At 41.0% G+C, this 22698-nt stretch overlaps 1 protein-coding gene across 3 annotated transcripts in view; it reads left to right on the top strand.

Annotated features, from left to right (window-relative positions):
- The window catches only part of ABLIM3 (actin binding LIM protein family member 3), a 219987-nt gene that overhangs the window by 71367 nt on the left and 125922 nt on the right, over positions 1-22698 (top strand). For 2 of the 3 annotated variants that reach the window (XM_070739429.1, XM_070739427.1), the window contains exon 1: positions 8545-8605. The exons of the other annotated variant lie outside the window; for it this stretch is intronic. In XM_070739429.1, coding sequence (XP_070595530.1) covers positions 8584-8605 — 22 coding nt within the window. In that variant the 5' untranslated portion in view covers positions 8545-8583. Of the gene's footprint in view, positions 1-8544; positions 8606-22698 lie in introns of those variants that run through there. 3 annotated transcript variants of the gene reach the window in all.

The following is a 22698-nucleotide window of genomic DNA, read 5'->3' on the forward strand; positions in this document are numbered from 1 at the left end:
TGGTTCAGGTATGGGCTTACGTCCGTATACTTATATAAGTACTGTACCTATATGCATACTGTATTCAAAAACCTGAGAAACTGAATGCAACTGGCAACTTTATTTTTCCAAGTGGGGATATGTGGTGATCTTCTTTTCCTTTCCCATTTCGAAGATAAGAAAACTGCATTCCATGAATTTATTATTCATTCCATGAGGCTGGAACACACAGATTCTAGATTTAGAATCTGTGTTTTGTTGCTGAGTTTATTGCTGAATAGTTGACAAACCTGCTTCATAATCATCTCAGCGAAAGCAATAAACCTATGTTAAACTCAGCAAAAGCAGTTAAACTTGTGTTTCTGAGTTGCAATACTGGTTCGGGTTCGGTTGCAATATGGTTTATTTCACTAGCTAACCCATCCTTTGGAATCTGAAGATCTCTTACACAATTTTGCAGCCCAAGAGAAAAAAAAAACTGAACAAGAAAGGTTGTCTCCAAATGCTCCACAAACTACATCAGGTAGACTTTTAAAAGCAGCACCCCTCCCCCATTCTCTATAAAGTTGATGGTTGTGCTAGAAGATAAAAGCAAGTGCCGAACAGATGCTATATGTATAAAATGGTGATGCTTGAGATCAAGCTGTCTTTTCCCTTCTAGTAGAATTCCATTTGAGTGATCTATGAATAAAATCTGAAAATGATATTATGCCTGTATTAACCCAATTTGCAGCCACTTTTCATGCTTTTGTTTTGCAAGTTATTTGTTCCAACTCCACTTCTGACCTCTCCTTAGAGATTAGGAAAAAGAAATAATAAAATCACGTATCATGACCGACGTGGTAAAAGCCCAGTTTATGGTGTTTCCTGTTGGCAGGTCCCCAAACTGAAATACAACAATTTTATTAATCCCCCATTTTTCCTATAAGCAAACAGAATTCTTTCTAGATCAGCATACATGGCCAGGAGAGAAGACTAATTTATATTGGTTGAGAGATTAATTAAACTCAAAGATGTTCATTTATAGTGACTGTTGTTTTCTTCAGCTGCCACTATATAAGTGCATTAGTATTGTTTGCTTATGTTTGAGTTTTAATTCTCTGTTAGAACCAACAACTAATTACATAACAATAGCAATTGTAATCAATTAGTATCGTTTAATTGTGAGATTGACAGCCATATAAATGGATTTAAATAAAAATAATGAACAACACAGTCAAGATAAAGGTGATTATTAACTGAATACAGAATCAGTAGTCGATATGAAAGAAGTATTTTGAAGTTTGGTCATGTAGAGAAAAAGAATGAAAGTAGATTGCAAGATATATGTATATGAAAAAAGAATGAATGGGTCAAGGAAAGGAAGGAAGAGGACATCCTTGTTAGATGGTGAGATCCTGCAAAAAAGAGGGTGCAGTAAGCTGTTTTGCAAACAACAAAAGATAACTGTCTAATAGAATATCATAGAAGTTTAGATGGTTTACAGGGATAAAAAGATATGGAGAGGTATAATGAATGCTGTTAGTGTAGAGTAACTTTAACTATGTTTCCTTTTATTTTTCTAATCTTGTGCATTTTATTTCTTTAGCTTGCTATTTGGTACTTCTTTTCTCTACTCTGCATAATGTTGTCCAACTCTAAACATGGCAGCATGATGTATTTGTACTATGTAATGTTCATTCTACAATAAATTGAAATGAATGAGTTATGCCAAGTTAAGTTTTTCATTCTTCTCAGAACAAGGGCACAATCGTAGAGACAAAAATAACAAATAGTAATGATACATATTTGTGTGTGTGTGTGTGTGTGTGTGTTTTAACAAGAAATCCAAGAAGCACATCTTATTTTGCAATGGTGCAATAGTGGACAGGGGTTAGATGCCAGAAGGTGACATTTGAAATGAATGAAACAAGAGACAGCCTAACTTTATTGATACTGCTATATTATAGCATAGCAGCTATCTTTGGAATATTTATCATCCTCCAGTTGTCAGATGCTATTTTGAGATTTGATTGTTAGATTTTATGTTGGGAGTGGGTGTGTGATTTAGAGGCCCAAGTAAGGACTATAATTAATTCTGCTTCCTATGGAAAGGGCTAGACAGAAGTCCAATGCTATTATTAGTATTATGAATTCAAAAACAAATGTTGAAATGTTATTTTAGGACCCCTCAAATTCCATAAAAAGACATGCAAAATAATGAATAGAATAGCATAGAATAGAATAGAATAGAATTGAATTTTATTGGCCACCCAGAAGCAATTTTTCTTGGTGCATATGCTCTCAGTGTACATAAAAGAAAAGATACATTCGTCAAGAATCATAAGGTGCAACACTTAATGATAGTCCAGGTAAAAATAAGCAATCAAATCATATTAGGAACCAGTCAATATAAATTGTAAGGATAAAAGCAACAAAGTTACAGTTATAATATCTACATAGAAACAATGCAATGCAATCACTATCTGTATAGTGCATAAAAATGGGAAATGCTTAACTATAAAGAATGTATAAGATGTGTTCTTATCATATATACCGGTAAGTTATATGTAATTATTTAACGTGAGAGCGATTGCATGGAAAATACTAAAGATCTCTATTAGCTGAATAGTATACACACAGACTGTATAACATAAATACAGATAGTTCTTGATTTAAAGCCACAATTCAGCCCGAAATTTATGTTGCTAAAATGAGATACAGTGGTACCTCTACTTACAAAATTAATTTGTTCCATAACCAGGCTCTTAAGTAGAAAGGTTCGTAAGAAGAAGCAATTTTTCACATAGGAATCAATGTGAAAGCAAATAATGTGTGCAATTGGGGAAACCACAGGGAGTGTGGAGGCCCTGTTTCTTCCCAGGAGATTCCTAGAGAGGCCCCACAGAGGCTTCTCCCCACCTTTTCCGACCCTGATTCCTCCCAGGAGATTCTTAGACAGGCCCCACAGAGGCTTCTCCCCGCCTTTTCCGACCCTGATTCCTCCCAGGAGATTCTTAGACAGGCCCCACAGAGGCTTCTCCCCGCCTTTTCCGACCCTGATTCCTCCCAGGAGATTCTTAGACAGGCCCCACAGAGGCTTCTCCCTGCCTTTTCTGGCCCTGTTTCCTTCCAGGAGATTCCTAGGGAGGCCTCACTGTGGCTTCTCCCTGTCTTTTCCGGTTACAGTTTTGGAGGCTCGGGTTTGTAAGTGGAAAATGGTTCTTGAGAAGAGGCAAAAAAAAAAATTGAACACCCGGTTCTTATCTAGAAAATTTCGTAAGTAGAGGCGTTCGTAGGTAGAGGTACCACTGTATTTGTTAAATGAGTTTTGCCCTATTTCACAACCTTTCTTGCTTGTGTTAACTGAACCATTGCATTTGTTAAACTAGTGACATGGTTGTTAAGTGAATCTGGCTTCCCCATTGACTTTGCTTGTCAGAAGGTCACAAAAGGTTATCACATGATCCCAGGATATTGCAATCCTCATAAATATGGGCCAGTTGCCAAGCCTCGAATTTTGATCATGTGACCATGTGGATACTAAAATGGTTGTATGAAAAATAGTCATAAGTCACATTTTGTAACTCTGAACCATCACTAAATGAAGTGTTGTAAGTCAAGGACTACCTTTAGTTAGCCATAGAAAAAATAGTTTGTAAGACAAACTATCTCAGCCATGTTCAGCTCTTTGAAATAGTCCATTTTCAGGAAACAAACACCACAAGAAAAAAAACCCTTCATCAATATACTGTAAGTTATCTTTACATTATGTATGTTTTGCACATAGTTTAAAAGCCCGACAGTTCTCTTTCCCAGCTTTTTTAAGTGAATCAAGAAAGGGCAGTCTTGAGTTTTTTCACATACTTTCACATAAGGTCATGTTTTGCTAAGGGTTGCCACCTACCATATCTTCTTCAAAATCATCTCCATAATTCTCTACAGCCATGAACCAAAGATAGAAGAGATATTGCTGTATTTTTGCACACACAATGTTCCTATTAATTTCTTCAATGTGCGAAGGTAATTTTTATTTTACAACCCCTATCAACCTTGTATTTTTCCTATAAAAAGGCTGGTACCCAGACTATGCTGCTGCCTAAGACAGAACATTCCTACACTGATAGTCTTGTCCAGTGGCAGGCTACCATTTTTGGCGTTACCGGAATGATCCGGGAGTGCAGAGCATCCGAATCGCACACGATGACATGCGCGTACACGATTTCCGGGGATTTTCTGCTTCCGTGCATGCAAAAAGGCCCAGAAACCAGTAAGTAACAGTCTCTCGCCCCTGCTCCCCTGCCGCTCGCCCTGTCACGCCATTTGCCCTTGTTCCCACCGCCACTTGCTCTGCTGCGGCCCGCGCTCCCTCCGCCACTCACCTTGTGCTCCCCTGCCACTCACACTGCTGCACTGCTCGCCCTTGCGAGCGTGTAAGAAATATAGTTAGAAGCATCCGGTTCAGCTGTTTTTCTTTCTCTTTTATCCAATGCTGTTTGGTAGCTTTTCATCTTCTCTTACTCTCTGTCATTGCACCATTTTGTTTGCTTGCTTAGACTATATTCAGTACAGCAATTTTTGGAGCATATCCTCATTTCACGTATAAGCTGCTTTTATCCTGCGTACATGCCATTTTGACTGTAAACTGGCTTAAGAAAATCCTGTCCAGATTGAGACATTTTGACAACAAACTAGCAAGGTATTCAAGTTTGGATATCCAAACACACAGAGGCACAATACAATTTTAAAATAAAAATTCATTTCCTATTGATCTGTTGATCTCATGACTGTTTTTTAATCAACTCTAGGTGGTGTAAATGAATCCCATATTTCCTTATATTTATAATGCAAAGTCTGCATTCATGGCAAATCCACTCATAAGGTAACAACTGTAATCATGTTCTTCAATAGATGAGTAAGTGGAGCCATTCATTTATCTTTCTACTATTTCACCGCCAGTCTTATAGCTATAATAAGGACATGGAGAATTCATTACACTGTGTAGTTCTCAAATTCACATACAGATAGTCCTCAGCTTATGGCCACAATCAAGCCCCAAATGTATGTTGACCAAAGTCCAAGAGATAATTGGCAAGTCTTACTGTACTTGGCAAAAATCCCAAAACTAGAAAATTCAAGAAACAAGATCCGAGCTGGAATGCAAACTGGAAACACAAAAGGCAAGATTTAGGAACGATATTGCAAGAAACAAGATTTGGGCTGGGATGCAAACTGGAAACACCCAATTCAAGATTCAGGAGTGACATTGTTCCCTGCACTAGGCTCAGTGCGGTTAGGACTTAAATAATCTAAGGGCATGGCCAGTTAACCTGCAGCTCTACTCTCAAGGAGTAAACCTTCTTGTCTCTTGGCAGCCCTACGTGCTCTTGCATTCAAGAAAGGAGTAGCCCCTCCTTTCCCATCGCTGCCAAGAGGTGCTGGAAGTTCCAAAGGCCCTAGCTGCACAGGCTGCTAGCTAGGCGGGCCATAACACACCTGTTGACCTCTAATTTATTTATTTGTTTGTTTGTTTGTATTGTCAAATACACAATAATACATAATGAGGTTTATAGAGGATATAATCAGGTAGAATGTATTAAAGGGGGAATAGAGGAGAAAATAAAGGAGTGATATATAACTATGAGAGATAGCAGAAAAAGATATACGGTAGGTATAGAAGAGAAGATATAGGAGATATAGGAGAGACAATAGGACGGGACAGTAGGCACTCTGGTGCACTTATGTAAACTTATGTTTTTAAAGATTTATTTACTCTATACTATGAATATGTAATAGCACAAGGCTTATAACATTTGTTTTGTAAATAGAAGGTTGTACCAATTGCACACTATTTCATTTTTCCAATCACCTGAGATGGAAGATTTCAGCCCTAGCTCACAAATAAATCCAAAGGTTATTTGGTCTACTTCCATTTTTGTTGTTGTTGTTTAACCCACCTAAGATAAGACAGAATTATACAGTACTGTATATTATCTTTTCCTGTAACACATTAATATCAATACTCATGTGCTCAAATCTGTCGATTGCGGAAAATCGTACTTGTGACTTCACATCCAGTTGCATTCATCTGTACTCACTCGTGCATCTTGCATTGTGCAGAAGTGGCCAGTGTCCGCCTTAAAAGAGCAGTGGAAAAAATCAGGAAGCAGTGTGGGCGTGTTTTCAGGAAGGAAGACAAACAGCTGTTTGCAATTTCTGCAGAAAATGATTGTGTTGCAGACACAATCTTAAGGCAGACTGACGCTGTTTCTGGGAGAGGAAAGAAACAAAATGGGCCTCATCTTTAGCTGAAAGGCCAACAAATAATTTTTAAACCTGTCAGCATTTGCAAAAGAATTTCATTCATTGGCCCTGGTGAAAGGCTTACTAAAATTCATACAGTTAAAGCCAATCAGATTTATAATCATTTCTTAGACAAATGTAAACCTCTATTGTGTTACTAATATGGTCTTATTCAACTGTAAACTAATGTGAACAAGTATTTCTTTTGGAACTGTAGTGATTGAATTAACTTTTGCATCCATTTTAAAAGAATCAAGATTTAGATCTTACTCAAAACAGAATATAATATGTTGACATAACATGGAAACTTACTATAGATATTGGACCTTCAGCTAACAAATTTCTGAGATGAAGTAACTTTTAAATTTGTCTCCCCCTAAATCCCACTTCCTTACTTTTCACTGAAAAGGGGCAGTGATGTTTTTACATAGTTAAGGTCGCCAACTTATGTACAATCCTCTCATTCTATGATATTTCATGAATGTACAACCAATGATAAGGAGAGAAAGGAAATGACTATCCCAGGCATCGAATGAAGCATCACAAAATTACCATTACCTTTCAAACATATGTTCGCTTTTAATGTTTTAATTTTAGCTTCAATATTCTTCCTTGATACCACAGCCTTATTGCATATGTGTTCTGATACCTGTGTTTTTAAAACTCCTATTTTAATGCAAACAAAGATTAATAAAAAAAATAGTCAAGACCATCAGACAATAACAAAACTTTTTTTTTTGGTAGATTGTTTGCATGGAGATACATAAAGATGCTCAGGTTATCCAAGATCAGAAAAATCAGATCTTCTTTGATCTCATTTTAGCCTTCTAAATTGCTTTGGGAAATCACTCTGTATTTTTTTTAAAAAGGCTGAAATGATTGTTGTTGAGGAAGACAAAGCCCCACACGCATCAATCAAACAAAATGTAAGAGGAATCTAAAACCCATATGTGGTATGACACACATATCCTGTACCAGGCAGCACTGACAGGTTCCCGGCAGGCCTTTTCGATTGGAAAGCCAAGTTATTAACAGAGCATCTCAAGGGAGTCGTGCACAGCAGAAGCTACTCCTGAAAACATAGAGCTTGCCAAGTGGCAGCATGCCCTGAGCCACCATGATACGCAATGTCCTGTTTGCCTCTTCATTTATTTAGTTGTTTTGGTTAGCAACTGCCAGTATTTTGATTAAAGATGAAAGCCTGCCACGCTGAGAAATCAAATGGTTCTGTCAAAGAACCCCCCTAGACTCGGCTCGGCTTGGCCTGGCCTGGCCTGGTCTATCCCCTCCTACAAAGCTGTTCTAATTCCTCGATGAACAAGGGAGAAAAAGATTTGAAGGCTATTTGAATATCGGAAGGGCAACTTAAATGGGATGTATTTATGTTTTGATTTGTATGTTCTTTCTCACAAACACGCTCCATTAAACACCCATCTAGCTGCCCACCACTATTCTTTATTTCCCAAATGGAAAATTCATATGCCATTAAGGGAGGGCTTCTGTTTGAAGTTACCAGCTTCAACTCCAGCTGAGTTTTCTTTCCTGTTCCAGTCACCAGCTGTCTTTACAAACACTAGCAGAAATAAAGGAGAATCAGCCCTTTTCTCAATATTATAACCTGTGGTATTACTGGAGCCAAACTTTGCAACTAAGAAATGAAACTTGGCGTTTCCTTTAGGTCTTCCCTTTTATTGCCTTTTCTTTTGGCACTTTTTTGCATTGTAAATCTGCACTCCAGGAATATTTTTAGCTGAAAAGGGAGTAGAAAATATTATCTAAATGGAATTGGAGTGAAAACATCTCATTGGAAAGGGAAATTTCTTCGTATTCAAATGATGGCATGAGAATTCTTGATGATCTTGCCATGCACAGGGAAGGGAAGGTAATATTTCAGCTACTATAATTGTAGTAAAACCTGTCAGTGGCATGGTAGGGGAGGCTGTTTGCAGCCAGTGATGGGCAATGCCAAGATACAGTGGAGGCCAGGTACAAAGACACAAAACCTCGTAGGCCAACACTTCCCCACTTCTGATATAAATTATGAACTGTTTGCAGCAGCTGTTTTGTAAATTTAAACTAAGCACAGTATTGGGGTTTAAGAAAGTGCATTCCATTCAATGTATAAAAAATTCTGCACAGATCTCATCTGGGTTGACTATTGGGCTGCAGTTGTTCACATGCTGTTCTGCTTTACTTGGTGTCTCTTACATGAGTACACCTCCATTGTCCATTTGTATTTCAGAAAATGTCAATTACAGCTTGTTCTAAAGAAGAAAGACCCTCTCACTTAAAGCCAAAAGGTTTCCTGGCCTTTGTGTTTTGATGCTGTTGAACTTTCTGGCCCGTGAGTAACTTCCACCACTTTGCCCCTCAGCAAAAGAGCAAACTCTCCTCTTTCTGCATCTGAGTCTCTCCACAGCTTAGGACACATTTTCTGCCAATCACTGTGTAGTACTTGAGGAGAAGATGCAGCATCATACTGTGACACATTCAAGTGAAAAAAACATTGATTGAAGCCATAAAATCCAGACATAGCTTCATGGAACCAATGTGCCATGTAGATTCTTTTTTTTTTAACTGAATCCAAAGTGCGGAGGGGGGGGGAGCTTCCACACTGTGTCATGTGATACTGCCGCCATCTTTGAATTGTGCTGAAATGCCTGTCGCCTTGAACATTTTCTCAGTGCTGGGAAGATTAATACAAAGCCATTAACAAAGCATTAACTCTTTTCTGGCATCCCCAGGTAGAGCTGAAAGCTATGCTAATCCTCTGAGCCTGAACCCAATCAGTGTCATCAGTGTCAGATTAGTGGTCCAATGTCTGCTTCATTGCAGTATAGCTTCTCATTCTTTAAATCCTGCATTTAAAACTGTTTATGTTTTGCATTGTTTTGCAAGATGGTTAGCCTCGTTTTCAGAAAAGAAAAAGATAGAAAGAAAGAAAGAAGGAAGGAAGGAAGGAAGAAAAGAAAGAAAAGAAAGGAGGGAGAGAGAAAGAAGGAAAGAAAGAGAGAGAGAGAAAGAAGGGAGGGAGAGAGAAAGAAGGAAAGAAAGAGAGAGAGAGAAAGAAAGGAGGGAGAGAGAAAGAAGGGAAGAAAGAAAGAGAAAGAGAAAGAAAGGAAGGAGAGAGAAAGAAGGAAAGAAAGAAAGATAGAAAGAAAGAAAGAAAGAAAGAAAGGAGGAAGAGAGAAAGAAGGAAAGAAAGAAAGAAAGAGAAAGAAAGGAGGGAGGGAGAGAGAAAGAAGGAAAGAAAGAAAGAAAGAAAGAAAGAAAGAAAGAAAGAAAGAAAGAAAGAAAAGAAACATATTTTCATGATTAATAACTAACAGGCTTGTTACATAGTTTCCAAATAGGCAATGTCCCAATTATGAATTAATCTCAGATCAGTAGTTTTAACCAACCCAAACATTTTTAATAAGGTTTTCATGAATGCAGAAACAGCCATTCATACATGGAGATTGGCACCTCATCCATGTTCAAAGACTTGTGTGCTCATCTTTTCTCTTTATAATCCCTGTGCTTTGGACTATTTCCCCCCCCCCCTCCTGCTTTCTAACAAAACCCTATGCTGCACCTTCAAAATCAACTTCAATGTCTACTGGGTATGTGTTTGAAGGGATGTCACTGTTGCTTAGCAACAACACAGACTGAGTTGCCTACAGCTTTTTGCTGGAAAACCTGAGACGAAGCATTCTCATATAATCAGTCTAAGTCATCACTCGGTATGGATTCCCGTGCATTCTAATTCAGCACAGTATGAGATAAAACTCCTATTCCTTGTGTGTTGGCTGATCCCAAATGATCCAGAAATCCTTGGATGCACATGCAGTGCAGTCCATTATAAATTGCACCGTAAACAAGGCAAGGGTAATTTGTGTCAATGTTCCTGTTAGGTTGCATGGGAATGGAATGGAGAGGCGAGACATAAAAGCAGTTCAGCATCTTTATTTACCAGTAGCAGCTGAAAGTAAAACAGAATGCTGGCAGGCTACAGGGAAGCCACTTTTAAAGGCTTTCTTGTTGCTGGCTAGCCACAGTAGTTCATTTCCCCACTGCTGGACTAGCCAATCAGAGGCAGCTATGCCAATCCATGCCACATACAGCCAGGGGTGGGCAGCAGGCAGGACGGGGTGGAACACAGTTCCACCGGTGGAAATGAAGCTGTGTGCCCAGCTCCAGCTGACTATCCCTCCCATCCTTTTCCTCCTCCTCAGAAAGTGGCAGGAAGACCAGCATCGGCAGGAGTTGCAGGGGGGCCATTTCCTCCCCCATCTTTTCTCAACAGCTGATTGGCACCCGTTCGCCTAGCTACCCAGCCTGAGGCAGGGGGTGACTCAGGAAGGAGAGTGCGGGAAACGTGAAGCAAACTGTCACCCCAGAGAGCGACACTGGTGAGGTTGTAAGTCGAGGACTTAACAGTTCATTTGAACGATGATGATCGTTCAAGCCACTCCCACCTGGCCACATGGCCGGCAAGCCACTCCTACCCAGTCACGTGACCATCAAACCACACCCACAAAATAAGCCAATGCCACAGTGTGGCAGTAAAATTTTGGGCTGCCCATTACTGCATACAGCCATACGTAACACGCGTCTCCTCTTAGTTTGTGGATATTGTAATTGTCTCTGTATACAAGTTACATAGTCACGCAGGTAGGCGAGGCACCATATAGTTCTACTGAGCCTACAGTTCATTAGTCCCTGGGAATTCATTGGTTGCTGTCCACTGCTCCTGGCTCCATCAATGGAATTATCCGGAACCTGCCGTTAGGCATGGCAGCAGCCTTTCTGGGGTTGTTGTCTTCCAGTCTGGGATGATTTTGCTGGATTCCAACTCAGTCTGGTAGGTGTCTACTTGTCTTCACTGGTGTTGTTGAACCTAGGGATTCTTGGTGTCTGGTAGTCATGGCTAGGCTGTTTTGTGGAATTTCATGCTCGGTTGTTTTGGAGGCCTTCCGGGGCAGATACTCTGGCTGTTCCAAGTTTTCAAGAGGCCAGAACTCATTTGGCTTGGGCCAAATCTAATTTAGCAAAAATTTGGCTGTTGCCTAAGGAATGCAGCAGATGTTGGACCACAGGCACCAGGTATGGGTTTTGTTGTAGCGCATTTGTAATACGTGCTCATCTGAATAGACCCATCAGGCTTCTTTGGAATGAAAATGTGGTCTCCCACATGGTGTGGTCAATGGGTTCTAGAACTCCTTGGGCAATGAGCTTGTCCAATTCTTCATCCACCATGGAATGCAGTGCAAAAAGGGACTCTTAAGTCTAATGCTGTGGTCTAGTTTAAATGAGAGGGGCTTGCCTGTATATTTACTTAGACTTCCATCGAAGACAGCCTGGAAGTCTAGCAGTAGTCAGTCCAATTCATCTCCCTTGATCTGGTGGCCAATAATACCAATCCCCAGTGGCTTGAGCCACTCTATTCCAAAAGTGTGGGGAGATCCCCTTCAACAACGGTTGAGGTAGTCTGCCCTTGAAGTCCTGGAATTAAATCTGCACCTCAGCTCTGCCTAGGACTCAGATGGGGTTCCTGTGGAAATCCCTGAGGCAAATGTGTTGTGATTTGAGTGAGGACAGGGCTGCCATTGAATGGAGTCATTTCAGTGTATTCCAGGACATTATAGTAAACATAGATCCGGTGTCCAGTTCCATTTTGCATGGTCTGTCCTCAATAGAAACCACAATATGGAACTTGTCACCTTCACCAGCGTCCAAGTGGCCCACTGTTGTGTGGAATATTCCTCTATTGCCCTGGTATTGGTCATCTTTATGTCTGTTTACTGCCCTACCCTATTCTGTTTTGAACTTGCCACCCCAGAACTGTGGATGGCTGAGTGGTATATTGGGCTGGTTGGTAGGGAATTGGTTGGGTAGCCCTACAGGCCTCTGCAGTGTGCCCTTTTTTTTGGCACCAGTGGAAAATTGCATGTATTCAATGTCTCTGGAGTTTACCCTTTCCTCTGGCTGGATGCAGTGTACCTGGTCTTCTTTTTCTGATTCATCCCTGTCACTGAAGGGCTCCTCATGGCTACCACTCCTGGTATGTTCCCAGTGACCAGCGCAGACGCATCTTGCATGCATGTGTAGGCGCGCCTGTGCAGGATTCGGCTTCTGCACATGCGCAGGAAGTGAAATCTCATGTGAGGACGCTGACAGCACTTCATTTTTCCCGCTGCTGAAAGTGGCGGCTATTCCATTCCATGCCACGTACAGCCATACATAACAGTTCCTTACAAATTCATGAAATAGACTTTAGGGTTTGGGTACCCACCCTTAATAAACCACCTTAATAAACCACCACATGCCAAATTTGGAGGAAGAAGACATCTCAAGGGGGAAGGACTGGCCAACAATGCTTCCTGTGATGTGCCATGTAACAGGGTGATTCACTACAGGTAGTCCTTGACTTGCGACCACAATTGAGCCAAAAACATCTGTTGTTAAATGAGACATTTATTCAGTAATTTTTGCCCCATTTTTATGACCTTCCTTGCCACAGTCGTGCAAGTGAAACACCACAGTTGTTAAGTTAGTAATCCAGTTGTTAAGTGAATATTAAAGCTTTCCCCCGTTGACATTGCTTATGAGAAGGCTCGAAAGATGCTGATTGACATGACCCTGAGACACAGCAAAGTGCATAAATGTGGACCAGTTGCCAAGCATCTGAATTTTGATCCCATGATCCTGAGGATGCTGCTAAGGTTGTAACTATGAAAAACAGTCTTCTTTTTCAGTTCTGTTGTAACTTTGAACAGCCACTAAATGAGTGGTTGTAAGTCGAGAACGATTGATACAGTGGCCAGTTTCCTTCACACTTGAGAACTTTCAGTTAACAATTTACCTGTGCCAAGCCAGAAACGAAGCTATGGCGGTCCACCTCATTTCTCTCTCTCTCCTGGATTTGCTTCCTTCTCCCTTCTGCCAACTTCATCATCTTTGTAGCTTTACTGAACCATGCTGCATTTTAATTTACATTTTACACTCTGACTCTACTTTTCTTACTCTCCTTTTTCTTGCCTCCCCCTCTTTCCTTTCCAGGACTGTAGTTTGGCAATCACTGTCCTGGGATTTGGGAATGCTGAAGAAAAGTGTTCAGCCATTTTTATGGGAATGGTATCTAATCCATCTTTCCAGGCTTATGTGGAAAACACAAGACGCAAATATTTCTGGGCAAACTGCAGCTCAGAAAACATAGCCAAAAATGTGTTTATTAAAAACAGACGTACTTTGTAGATGGGTGCGCAGAGGAAGCTGTATGCAGAAATGTGCATATTTGCGTGAAATGCATATCAAAATATTATGCATAAACTTCTGATTTGCTCTTTGATCATCCATCAGAAGCTGCCTGCACAGGAATAATATTAAACATAATGCCAAGTTTCTGATGGTTCACACATGCATCCCTGTATTATTACTGAGGAAATGTGCACCTCTCTGAGTGCAGCATTTATTTTCCCCCCAACTCTTCACTAAGCTCAAGTACTGGATTATTCCCATGACCTCTGCAGCCTTACATGTCCATTCTTATCAAAAAGCAAGAACATCGGATGTTGTTACTTTCTTTTCTCCCCTCTCCAGATAGAGGGATTTTTCACCCTTGCATCTGATCACAACCAAAACATATTCCTGGCAGTCTTATTTTTCTCCAACACATCTGTATAATGTTGTCTTCATCTTGGCCCATGAGTGAAACAGATCTAAGTGGCCTTCAGCAATGCTCCTGTTAAAGTAGTATTTTCCACCTTACTGTCCAAACACAGCCTGTGTTTGTATAATGTATAAAATCTGCTAGGCTTTGTCACACCCATTACTTTAGAGGAAAGTCAGAAAATAACAGTGATTTGAAACAGAGGCAGGATAACGATTGACAATGGGGACAGAAATTTTCATGCCAGTATAGATTTCTGCCAACGCAAAGATGTGTGGAGAGCACCAATGGGGGGGGGGGGGGGGAGCTCAGGAAAAAAACCAAACCTTTGAATGATAAAAGGAGTAGAAAATTATTTTACCATGAATAAAGTTGTGCTCTTTTCCAGGGGTATCTGCAGTCTCTGGTTTCAGAAAAGTGGGAGTGACTGGGTAACTCAAACCAGACCCATTTTTTATATGTGTTCTACTGCTCCCAAAGCATTTAATAGAATTCTTTATTGGCCAGATGTGATCGGACACATAAGGAATTTGTCTCTGGTGCTCTCCTATTGCACCGTTGGGCCCAGACCTTTGAAGCCAGAGACCATTGCTAGGGTTGCAGTAGGCATGTTGAACATAGAGGCCAAATGCATTGTCATTTTTTTAATCTAACTAATGAGCACATTTTATAGATAAATCTAAATTTGTAAACTACTCAAGACTCATTTATACCGCCAGACATGGGGGAGTTGAGATAGCCCTTCCCCCTAGGCCATTACAAGTTATGCATGGTATGTTTGTGTGTATGTTTGGTTTTATAATAGGGGTTTTAGTTGTTTTTTATTATTGTTGTTAGCTGCCCCGAGTCTGCGGAGAGGGGCGGCATACTAATCCAATAAATTATTATTATTATTACTATAAGAAGCAAAGAGAATATTATTCATTTCCCCTCTCCCCAAATACATTCATTTATTATTTTTATTTTATTTTATTCATAGTTTACCTTTATTACTTTTATAAATGACAAGGTGACAAACATATCTAATACTCCATCCCCTATCTTCCTCACAATAACATCCCTGTGAGATGAGATTGACCAAGAGACAGTTGATTGGCTGACTTTCATGACTAAAGCGGGACTAGAATTCAGGCTAGATTCTAGCCTGGTGCCTTAACCACTAGAGCAGGGCCCTAGGTGTCAAACTCACGGCCCATGGGCTGGATGCATCACAGGATGGCCACGCCCACACCTTGTTAAACAAAAAGGGGGAAATTCCCAATATATCATGTGACGCCACCATAACGCCGCAGCTTTGACACCCCTGACTTAGATCATTTAGCTTAAGGAAGTTTTCCTTTGACCTGTTAAATAAAAGCAAAAGATTTCACATTGAGGTTCCGAGGATAAACAGAGGTGGGTTTCTCCCAGTTCGGATCTGTTTGCCCGAACCAGTAGCAATCCACTGGTGGTGTCACGATGATGTCATAGATGGCCAGTCCGTGTGCGCTGCTATCTTTTTATTTTATTTTATTTGAATTTTTTTTTACAATTTTTTTTCCTTCTGAGCATGCATTGCCATCTTGTTTTCGGCAACTCTATTTGATAGAGACCTCTGCGGAAGCAAGCTGCCTACTCAAGTGTTGCTCCTTCTCTTTCCCTTTCTCAGAAGACGATACCCAGGGCTTACAGTGGTTGTTCCGATTCCTGATGGCTTATTCAGGCCTGCTTTCAAATGGGTGGGAGAGCATCCACCCTCTCGGTGCCCTCAATGGCCTCCTTGCAAGGCACACCCACCTTTGTTTACAGGAGGAAGAAACGATTAGGCGTCGGTGACAGTCACAACAGAAGAGAAAGAAAGGCAGGTGCGCACAGTAGCTGCTTCTCATCTAATTAAGGGAAGCCATGGGCCAGATGGGAAGCAGTGACACGGAAATGCCACGTTTTGATCCGCGCCAGATACAGCCTCTGATGGAGGATGTGTAAGAAAAACATAGCACAGCCTTGCTTGAAGTTCAGGTTGCAGGTTTCCTACTCCTCCTGATCGGTAGCTAATACCATGAATCTCCAAACAATCTTCTTGACATTATTCAATTTCCCCTTTTAGAAGTTCTCCCCTTTCTATTGCCCTGCGAATTGAACCTTCTTGGTTCTGCCTTTATGCAAATCGGGCAGTTCTTTTGCGCCGTCTTGCAGCCTTTCTTCTATAACTCCCATTCATATACAGTCAAAGCTTAATAAAAGTAGAAAAGAGCAGAAAGATTACATCAAAGCAAATCATCAGGGACAAATAATAATTAGGCTACAGATCCTTATCCACCCTCAGGCACTTTGGAGAAGGGCACACATGGGGTATCAGCATGTGTTGGAGGAGCTGTTTCTTTATTCTCCGACAAGTAATAGTCACACCCCCCCCCCAAATAAATGGCAGACAAGAAAGTTGAAGATGATTTAAAAGACGACCTGTGATTTTTTTTTAATGTTGTGTACCAGTCTTTCCTAACCTGGCATCAGGTACAACTGTGCTATATGACACAAGGGAGGTTCAATATCTGAAGGGCATTAGGCTCAGGAAAGGTAAGAGTTCAACTGTGGTTCATTTTATAATACTGTTAATTTTTTTTTTCAAATTAACCTCTGGTTTTCAAATACAGTGATACCTTGTCTTACGAACTTAATTTATTCTGCGACAAGGTTTGTAAGGTGAAAAGTTTGTAAGATGAAACAATGTTTCCCATAGGAATCAATGGAAAAGCGATTAATGCGTGCAAGCCCAAAACTCACCCCTTTTGCCAGCCGAAGTGCCCGTTTTTGCGCTGCTGGGATTCCCCTGAGGCTCCCCTCCATGGGAAACCCCACCTCTGGACTTCCGTGTTTTTGTGATGCTGCAGGGGAATCCCAGCAGTGCAAAAACAAGTGCTTTGCTGGCAACGGAAGTCTGGAGGTGGGGTTTCCCAGCGAGGGGAGCCTCAGCAAAATTGCAGCATCGCAAAAACATGGAAGTCCTCAAAACCCCACCTTCGGACTTCCATGTTTTTGTGATGCTGCGATTTCGCTGAGGCTCCCCTCACGGGGAAACCCCACATCCGGACTTCCGTTGCCAGCGAAGTGCCCATTTTTGTGCTGCTGGGATTCCCCTGCAGCATTGCAAAAACACGGAAGTCTGGAGGTGGGGTTTCCCATGGAGGGGAGCCTCAGGGGAATCCCAGCAGCGCAAAAACGGGCACTTTGCTGGCAACAGAAGTCCGGAGGCGGGGCATCCCAATGGTGGTGGCTTGGGTTTGTAAGGTGAAAATAGTTTGGAAGAAGAGGCAAAAAAATCTTAAACCCTGGGTTTGTATCTTGAAAAGTTTGTATGACGAGGGGTTTGTAAGATGAGGTATCACTGTATTATATAAAAGTGATGGCGAACCTTTTCTGCTTCACATGCCAAAAGGGGGAGTGTGCATATGCCCACACCCATAATTCCATGTGGATGGCTTTCCCAACTTAAAACGGGCCATCTCTGTGCTCCGGAGGGCCTCCAGGGGATTTGGAAGGCCATTTCTGCCCTTCCCAGGCTCCTAGAAAAGCTCTGGAGCTTCGGGAGAGCTAAAAAATGGGCCTTCCCCACCCCCTCTGGAAACCGGAAACAGCTTGTTTCCTGACTCCCAATGGGCCCAGAAGACCCAAAATCAGCTGGCCGGCATGCAAATGCGTGTCGGACCTGAACTCACATGCCCATCAATATGGTTCCATGTGTCACTTGTGGCATGTGTACCATAGGTTCACCATCACTGTTATATAAGGTAAATGTAAAGGTTCCCCTCGCACATATGTGCTAGTTGTTCCTGACTCTAAGAAGTGGTGCTCATCTCTGTTTCAAAGCTGGAGAGCCAACGCTGACTGATGACGATTCTGTGATCACGTAGCCAGCATGATTAAATGTTGAAGGTGCTTGGAACACTGTTACCTTCTCATCAAAGGTGGCCTCTATTTTTTTACTTGCATTTTTACATGCTTTCGAACTGCTAGGTTGGCAGAAAAATATTATATATAGTTAGGTAATTTGTATTTATGTTTACATATAAATGTATATAAAAAGTTTTAATTTGTTTTTGTTTAGTTTAAACCAAACTGGTTAATAGGTTTAATATAATTCTGTATGTTTTTTTTAAATTTTGGATTGGCAGCTGCCCAGAATTGGTTGGAAGATGAGCAATAATATAAACATTTTAACTAAGCATCTGAGTAAATAAATAATAAATGTATATCATGCTGCAGCCCCAAAGGAATCTTAGGAATTCCCTACATAAATAATAAGAAAACTCCCACAGTTAAAATGAGAAATATATAAAGATGCATATATGTTATATATATATATATGCTATTTTCCCATGCCATAATACAGGTAGTTCTTAACTTACAACAGTTCATTTAGTGGCTGCTTGAAGTTACAACAGCACTGGAAAAAGTGACTTTATTGCCATTTTTCACACTTATGACCATTGCAGCAACCCCATCGTCACGTGATCAAAATTCCGACACTAGGCCACTGATTCATATTTATGCCAGTTGTAGTGGCCTGTGGTCACGTGATCACATGATTAAATTAATTAAATTAAATCACCTTGTGTGACCTCCTGACAAACAAAATCAATGGGGAAGCTAAATTCACTTAACAACTATAAGTAACAACTTTACTAACTTTACAACTTCAGTGATTCGCTTAACAACAGCGGCAAAAAAGGTTGTAAAAATGGGGGAATATTCACTTAACAATCGACTCGCTTAGCAACAGAAATATTGGGCTCAGTTGTAATTGTAAGTCGAGGGGGCTACCTGCTATTTCGGTGATGAAACTGGCTGAAGGTAGTAATTGGCCAGATCAATTCCCACAGTTCTGTCTGATATTATCAATGGTGAAACATGCTGGGAGCTATAGTTTAAAACAACAGCTGGAAAGCCATGATCTCCTGGTTGGTACATTAGAGGAATGATGACAGTTAGATGGAGCTGCAATTAAAGTCTGATCTGAATGGCAAGCACTCTGTATGCAAAAAAATGGTGCTGAAAGATATTAGTAGAAAGTTGTGAGTATGATATTTAGGAGAATGGGAAAATGGGAAAGTCTCCTCCCCTATTCCTTGAAGAGGCTGTGCTTGGTTGTATTTTGTGACCAACCTAACCTCACCCTCAGGAACAGGGGTAGACTTCAAAAATTGTAGCAAGGGGTTCTCTGTCTGGTTGCTGGGTGGATGTGGCCAGGATAAGTGTGGCCTAGTCAGCCTCCTGCATGACAGTAGGAGAGGTGTTTTTGCCCTCCCTGGGCTCCAGATGGCAGAAGCTCCTGAGCTTTTGAGCAGATGAAAACGGCCGCCCCAAGCTCCGGAGGTCCTCTGGAGGTTGGAAACAGGCCCGTTTCTTGCCTTCCTGAACTTCCGGTAGGCCCATTTTTCATCCTCCCCAAGCCCCCATGGACGCCTGCACTTACTTGCATCCAAAATGGGCTGCATGGCAGTGGTATGTTCCTACTGATGCGGTCAAGAGCACCACACCGGTAGGAACCCATGGACAGTGAAATTTTCAGCTATTTTTTTCCCGCCATTTCCTTGTCAGTAGAAGCCCACCCACCCTCATTTTAATGCTGACCTTTATTCTTCATTCTAAGCACTGAGCCCACAGCTGAGGGTTTCTTCCAACACAAAGATGCCAGAAAAAGATCGGCAAAAATTGCATCACTAGTGGGTTTCTACCGGTGTGGCACTCTGGACTGCACCGGTAGGAACCTACCACTTCTGCATGAGGACTCCTGACAGGGGCGGGATGGGTTGGGCGAGGCAGGGCAGTCAGAACTGGGATTTGGGGGTTTCCTGAACTGCACAGAATCTTAGCTAGAGGTTCTCCCAAACCCCCAGCAACCCACCACTGCTCAGGAGTACATCTCTGGCTTGTTAAATCTGGCACATTCATCTGAATGAGCTCCTCTTCTGAACCCAGGTATTTTATTCATTCATTCATTCATTCATTCATTCATTCATTCAGTCCAATACATAATACACATTAAAGAGAAAGATATGTAATAATATAAGTAAAGAAAAGAATAGAAGAAAAGATATAAAAGTACAGTGGTACATGATACGAACCCCTCGTCTTACGAACAACCTGAGATACGAACCCGGGGTTCAGAAATTTTTTGCCTCTTCTTACGAACTTTTTCCATCTTACGAACCCACCGCCGCCAAGAAGCCCCACCGCCTGGCTGTCGCTTTTTGAAACAGCCGGGGGGCTTCTCGGCGGCCTCCCGAACGCCAAACCCGGAAGTTCGGGTTTGGCGTTCGGGTTCAGGAGGACGCTGAGAAGCCCCCCGGCTGTTTTAACCCTGCTGTTCTGTTCGAAAAAACTCTCTAATCTTATGTACCCGGGTCTATTTGACCCGGACTGCAAATTGATCATTTTAGGTACTTATATTTGATCTTTTTGAAAGCTTTTTTCACCTGGAAACAAGTTTGAACATTTCTGCACACAATGGAATGAAAATTGAACTGAAAAAATTAATCCTTATTGGTTTATTTTGCACATAAATGTGCCTACCCCCCGTTTTTGTGAATTCTTTTTAGGTTTATTGATAATTTTGCCTGCAAAATGCATTCTATTTTACTAAAGATGGTGTGGGATTGGTAGCTTGAACCTTTCTGAACATAATGATATGAAAATTGAACTGAAAAAAATGATCCTTATTGGTTTATTTTGCTCATAAATGGGCCTCCATGCTTATACTCAAATAGGCTTATACTCGAGTATAAAACGATATGGTCTTATATTCAAAAATAAACCAATAAGAATCATTTTTTTCAGTTCATTTCTATTTTTCTTATGTTTAGGATTGTTCAATTTAGTATATCAAAACTTTTGGGTTTATTGATAATTTTGCCTGCAAAGTGCATTCTATTTTACTAAAGTTGGTGTGGGATTGGTAGCTTGAACCTTTCTGAACATAATGATATGAAAATTGAACTGAAAAAAATGATCCTTATTGGTTTATTTTGCTCATAAATGGGCCCCCATGCTTATACTCAAATAGGCTTATACTCGAGTAGGCTTATACTCGAGTATAAAACGATATGGTCTTATATTCAAAAATAAACCAATAAGAATCATTTTTTTCAGTTCATTTCTATTTTTCTTATGTTTAGGATTGTTTAATTTAGTATATCAAAACTTTTGGGGGAATATTCCTTAGAGATTTGTAGCCTAAAAAAATATCAATTGACAAAAAATTCAGAAAGCATGGGGGAGGGGCTTTTTGATCAAAATAAAAATATAAGCCTCAATTTTTTCAGTTCAATTTTCATATCATTATGTTCATAAATGTTCAAACTAGTTTTCCAGTGGAAAAAGTTTTCAAAAAGACCAAATTCAAGTACCTAAAGAAAATCATTTTGGTCCGGGTCTATATGACCCAAAACAGTCAACGTGATTTTTTTTTTGCCCAGAAAAAATTTTTCCCCCCACCCCCACAAATATTTTTATGATGATCATCCATGTTAAAATGAGTAAATGAATGCATAAGATATTAAAAATATTTTGGATTTGAAGCCTGCGTAAATATAAAGTGAAAATGGTTGCAAGCAGCCGAGGGGGGGGGGAGGCCTTATTTCTGATGTTAAAAAACCAGTAAGAATACTTTTTTTCAGTTCCTTTATATTTTTCTTATATTCAGAAATGTTCAAGCTACCAATCCCACACCAACTTCAGTAAAATAGAATGCATTTTGCAAGCAAAACTATCCATAAATTGAAAAAGAATTCACAAAAACGGGGGGGACATGCATTATATCAGCAAAATAAACCAATAAGATTTACTTTTTTCATTTCAATTTTCATATCATTGTGTGCAGAAATGTTCAGACTACTTTCCAAGTGAAAAAAGCTTTCAAAAAGACCAAACATAAGCACTGCAAATGAAGAGTTTTCGGTCCGGGTCAGGGTGACCCGGGAACAGAAGAAGTGTGACTTTTTTTGCCCAGCAAAAACTAAGCCCCCCACCCCCCAAAAAAAATTCTCATAGAGAGAACCCCTGAAATGATGAAAAGTCATGAAATTTCAAGTTTCAGATATGCAGGGAAATTTTTTTACAGGGACTCAAACATGGCTTTCGGGTCACATACGACCCGAACAGAACAGCATGGTTAAAAGGTGACAGCTGGGCGGTGGGGCTTCTCAGCGGCCTCCCAAACCCAAACTTTTGCCGAACTTCTGGGTTCGGCATTCGGGAGGCCGCCGAGAAGCCCCACCACCCGGCTGTCACCTTTTAAAACAGCCGGGGGGCTTCTCGGCAGCCTCCCGAATGCCGAACCCGGAGGTTCGGGTTTGGCATTCGGGTTCAAGAGGACGCTGAGAAGCCCCCCGGCTGTTTCAAAAGGTGAGAGCCGGGCGGCGGCGTTTTTTGGGGGGGGGGTTGTTGCACGGATTAATTGATTTTACATTGTTTCCTATGGGAAACAATGTTTTGTCTTACGAACTTTTCGTCTTACGAACCTCCCCCGGGAACTAATTAGGTTCGTAAGACAAGGTATTACTATATAGGTGAACATATTAGAAAGGAAGAAAAGATAAATGAGATAAGGAGAGACAATTGGGCAGTGGACGGAAGGAACACTGGTGCACTTATTCACGCCCCTTAGTTTTATTTGGGTGGCTGGACCCAGCCTAAGCTCCCAAGATTGGAGAAAAAGGTTGCCAGAAAGGCAGGCCTGCATCTCTGGGACAGCTAAAGGCCTGAGCCAGTCAAACAGCCGGAGGTCTGGCTGCATGAGGATTGATGGC

This window comes from Erythrolamprus reginae, chromosome 2 (genome assembly GCF_031021105.1).
Source record: "Erythrolamprus reginae isolate rEryReg1 chromosome 2, rEryReg1.hap1, whole genome shotgun sequence".
NCBI lineage: Eukaryota > Metazoa > Chordata > Lepidosauria > Squamata > Dipsadidae > Erythrolamprus > Erythrolamprus reginae.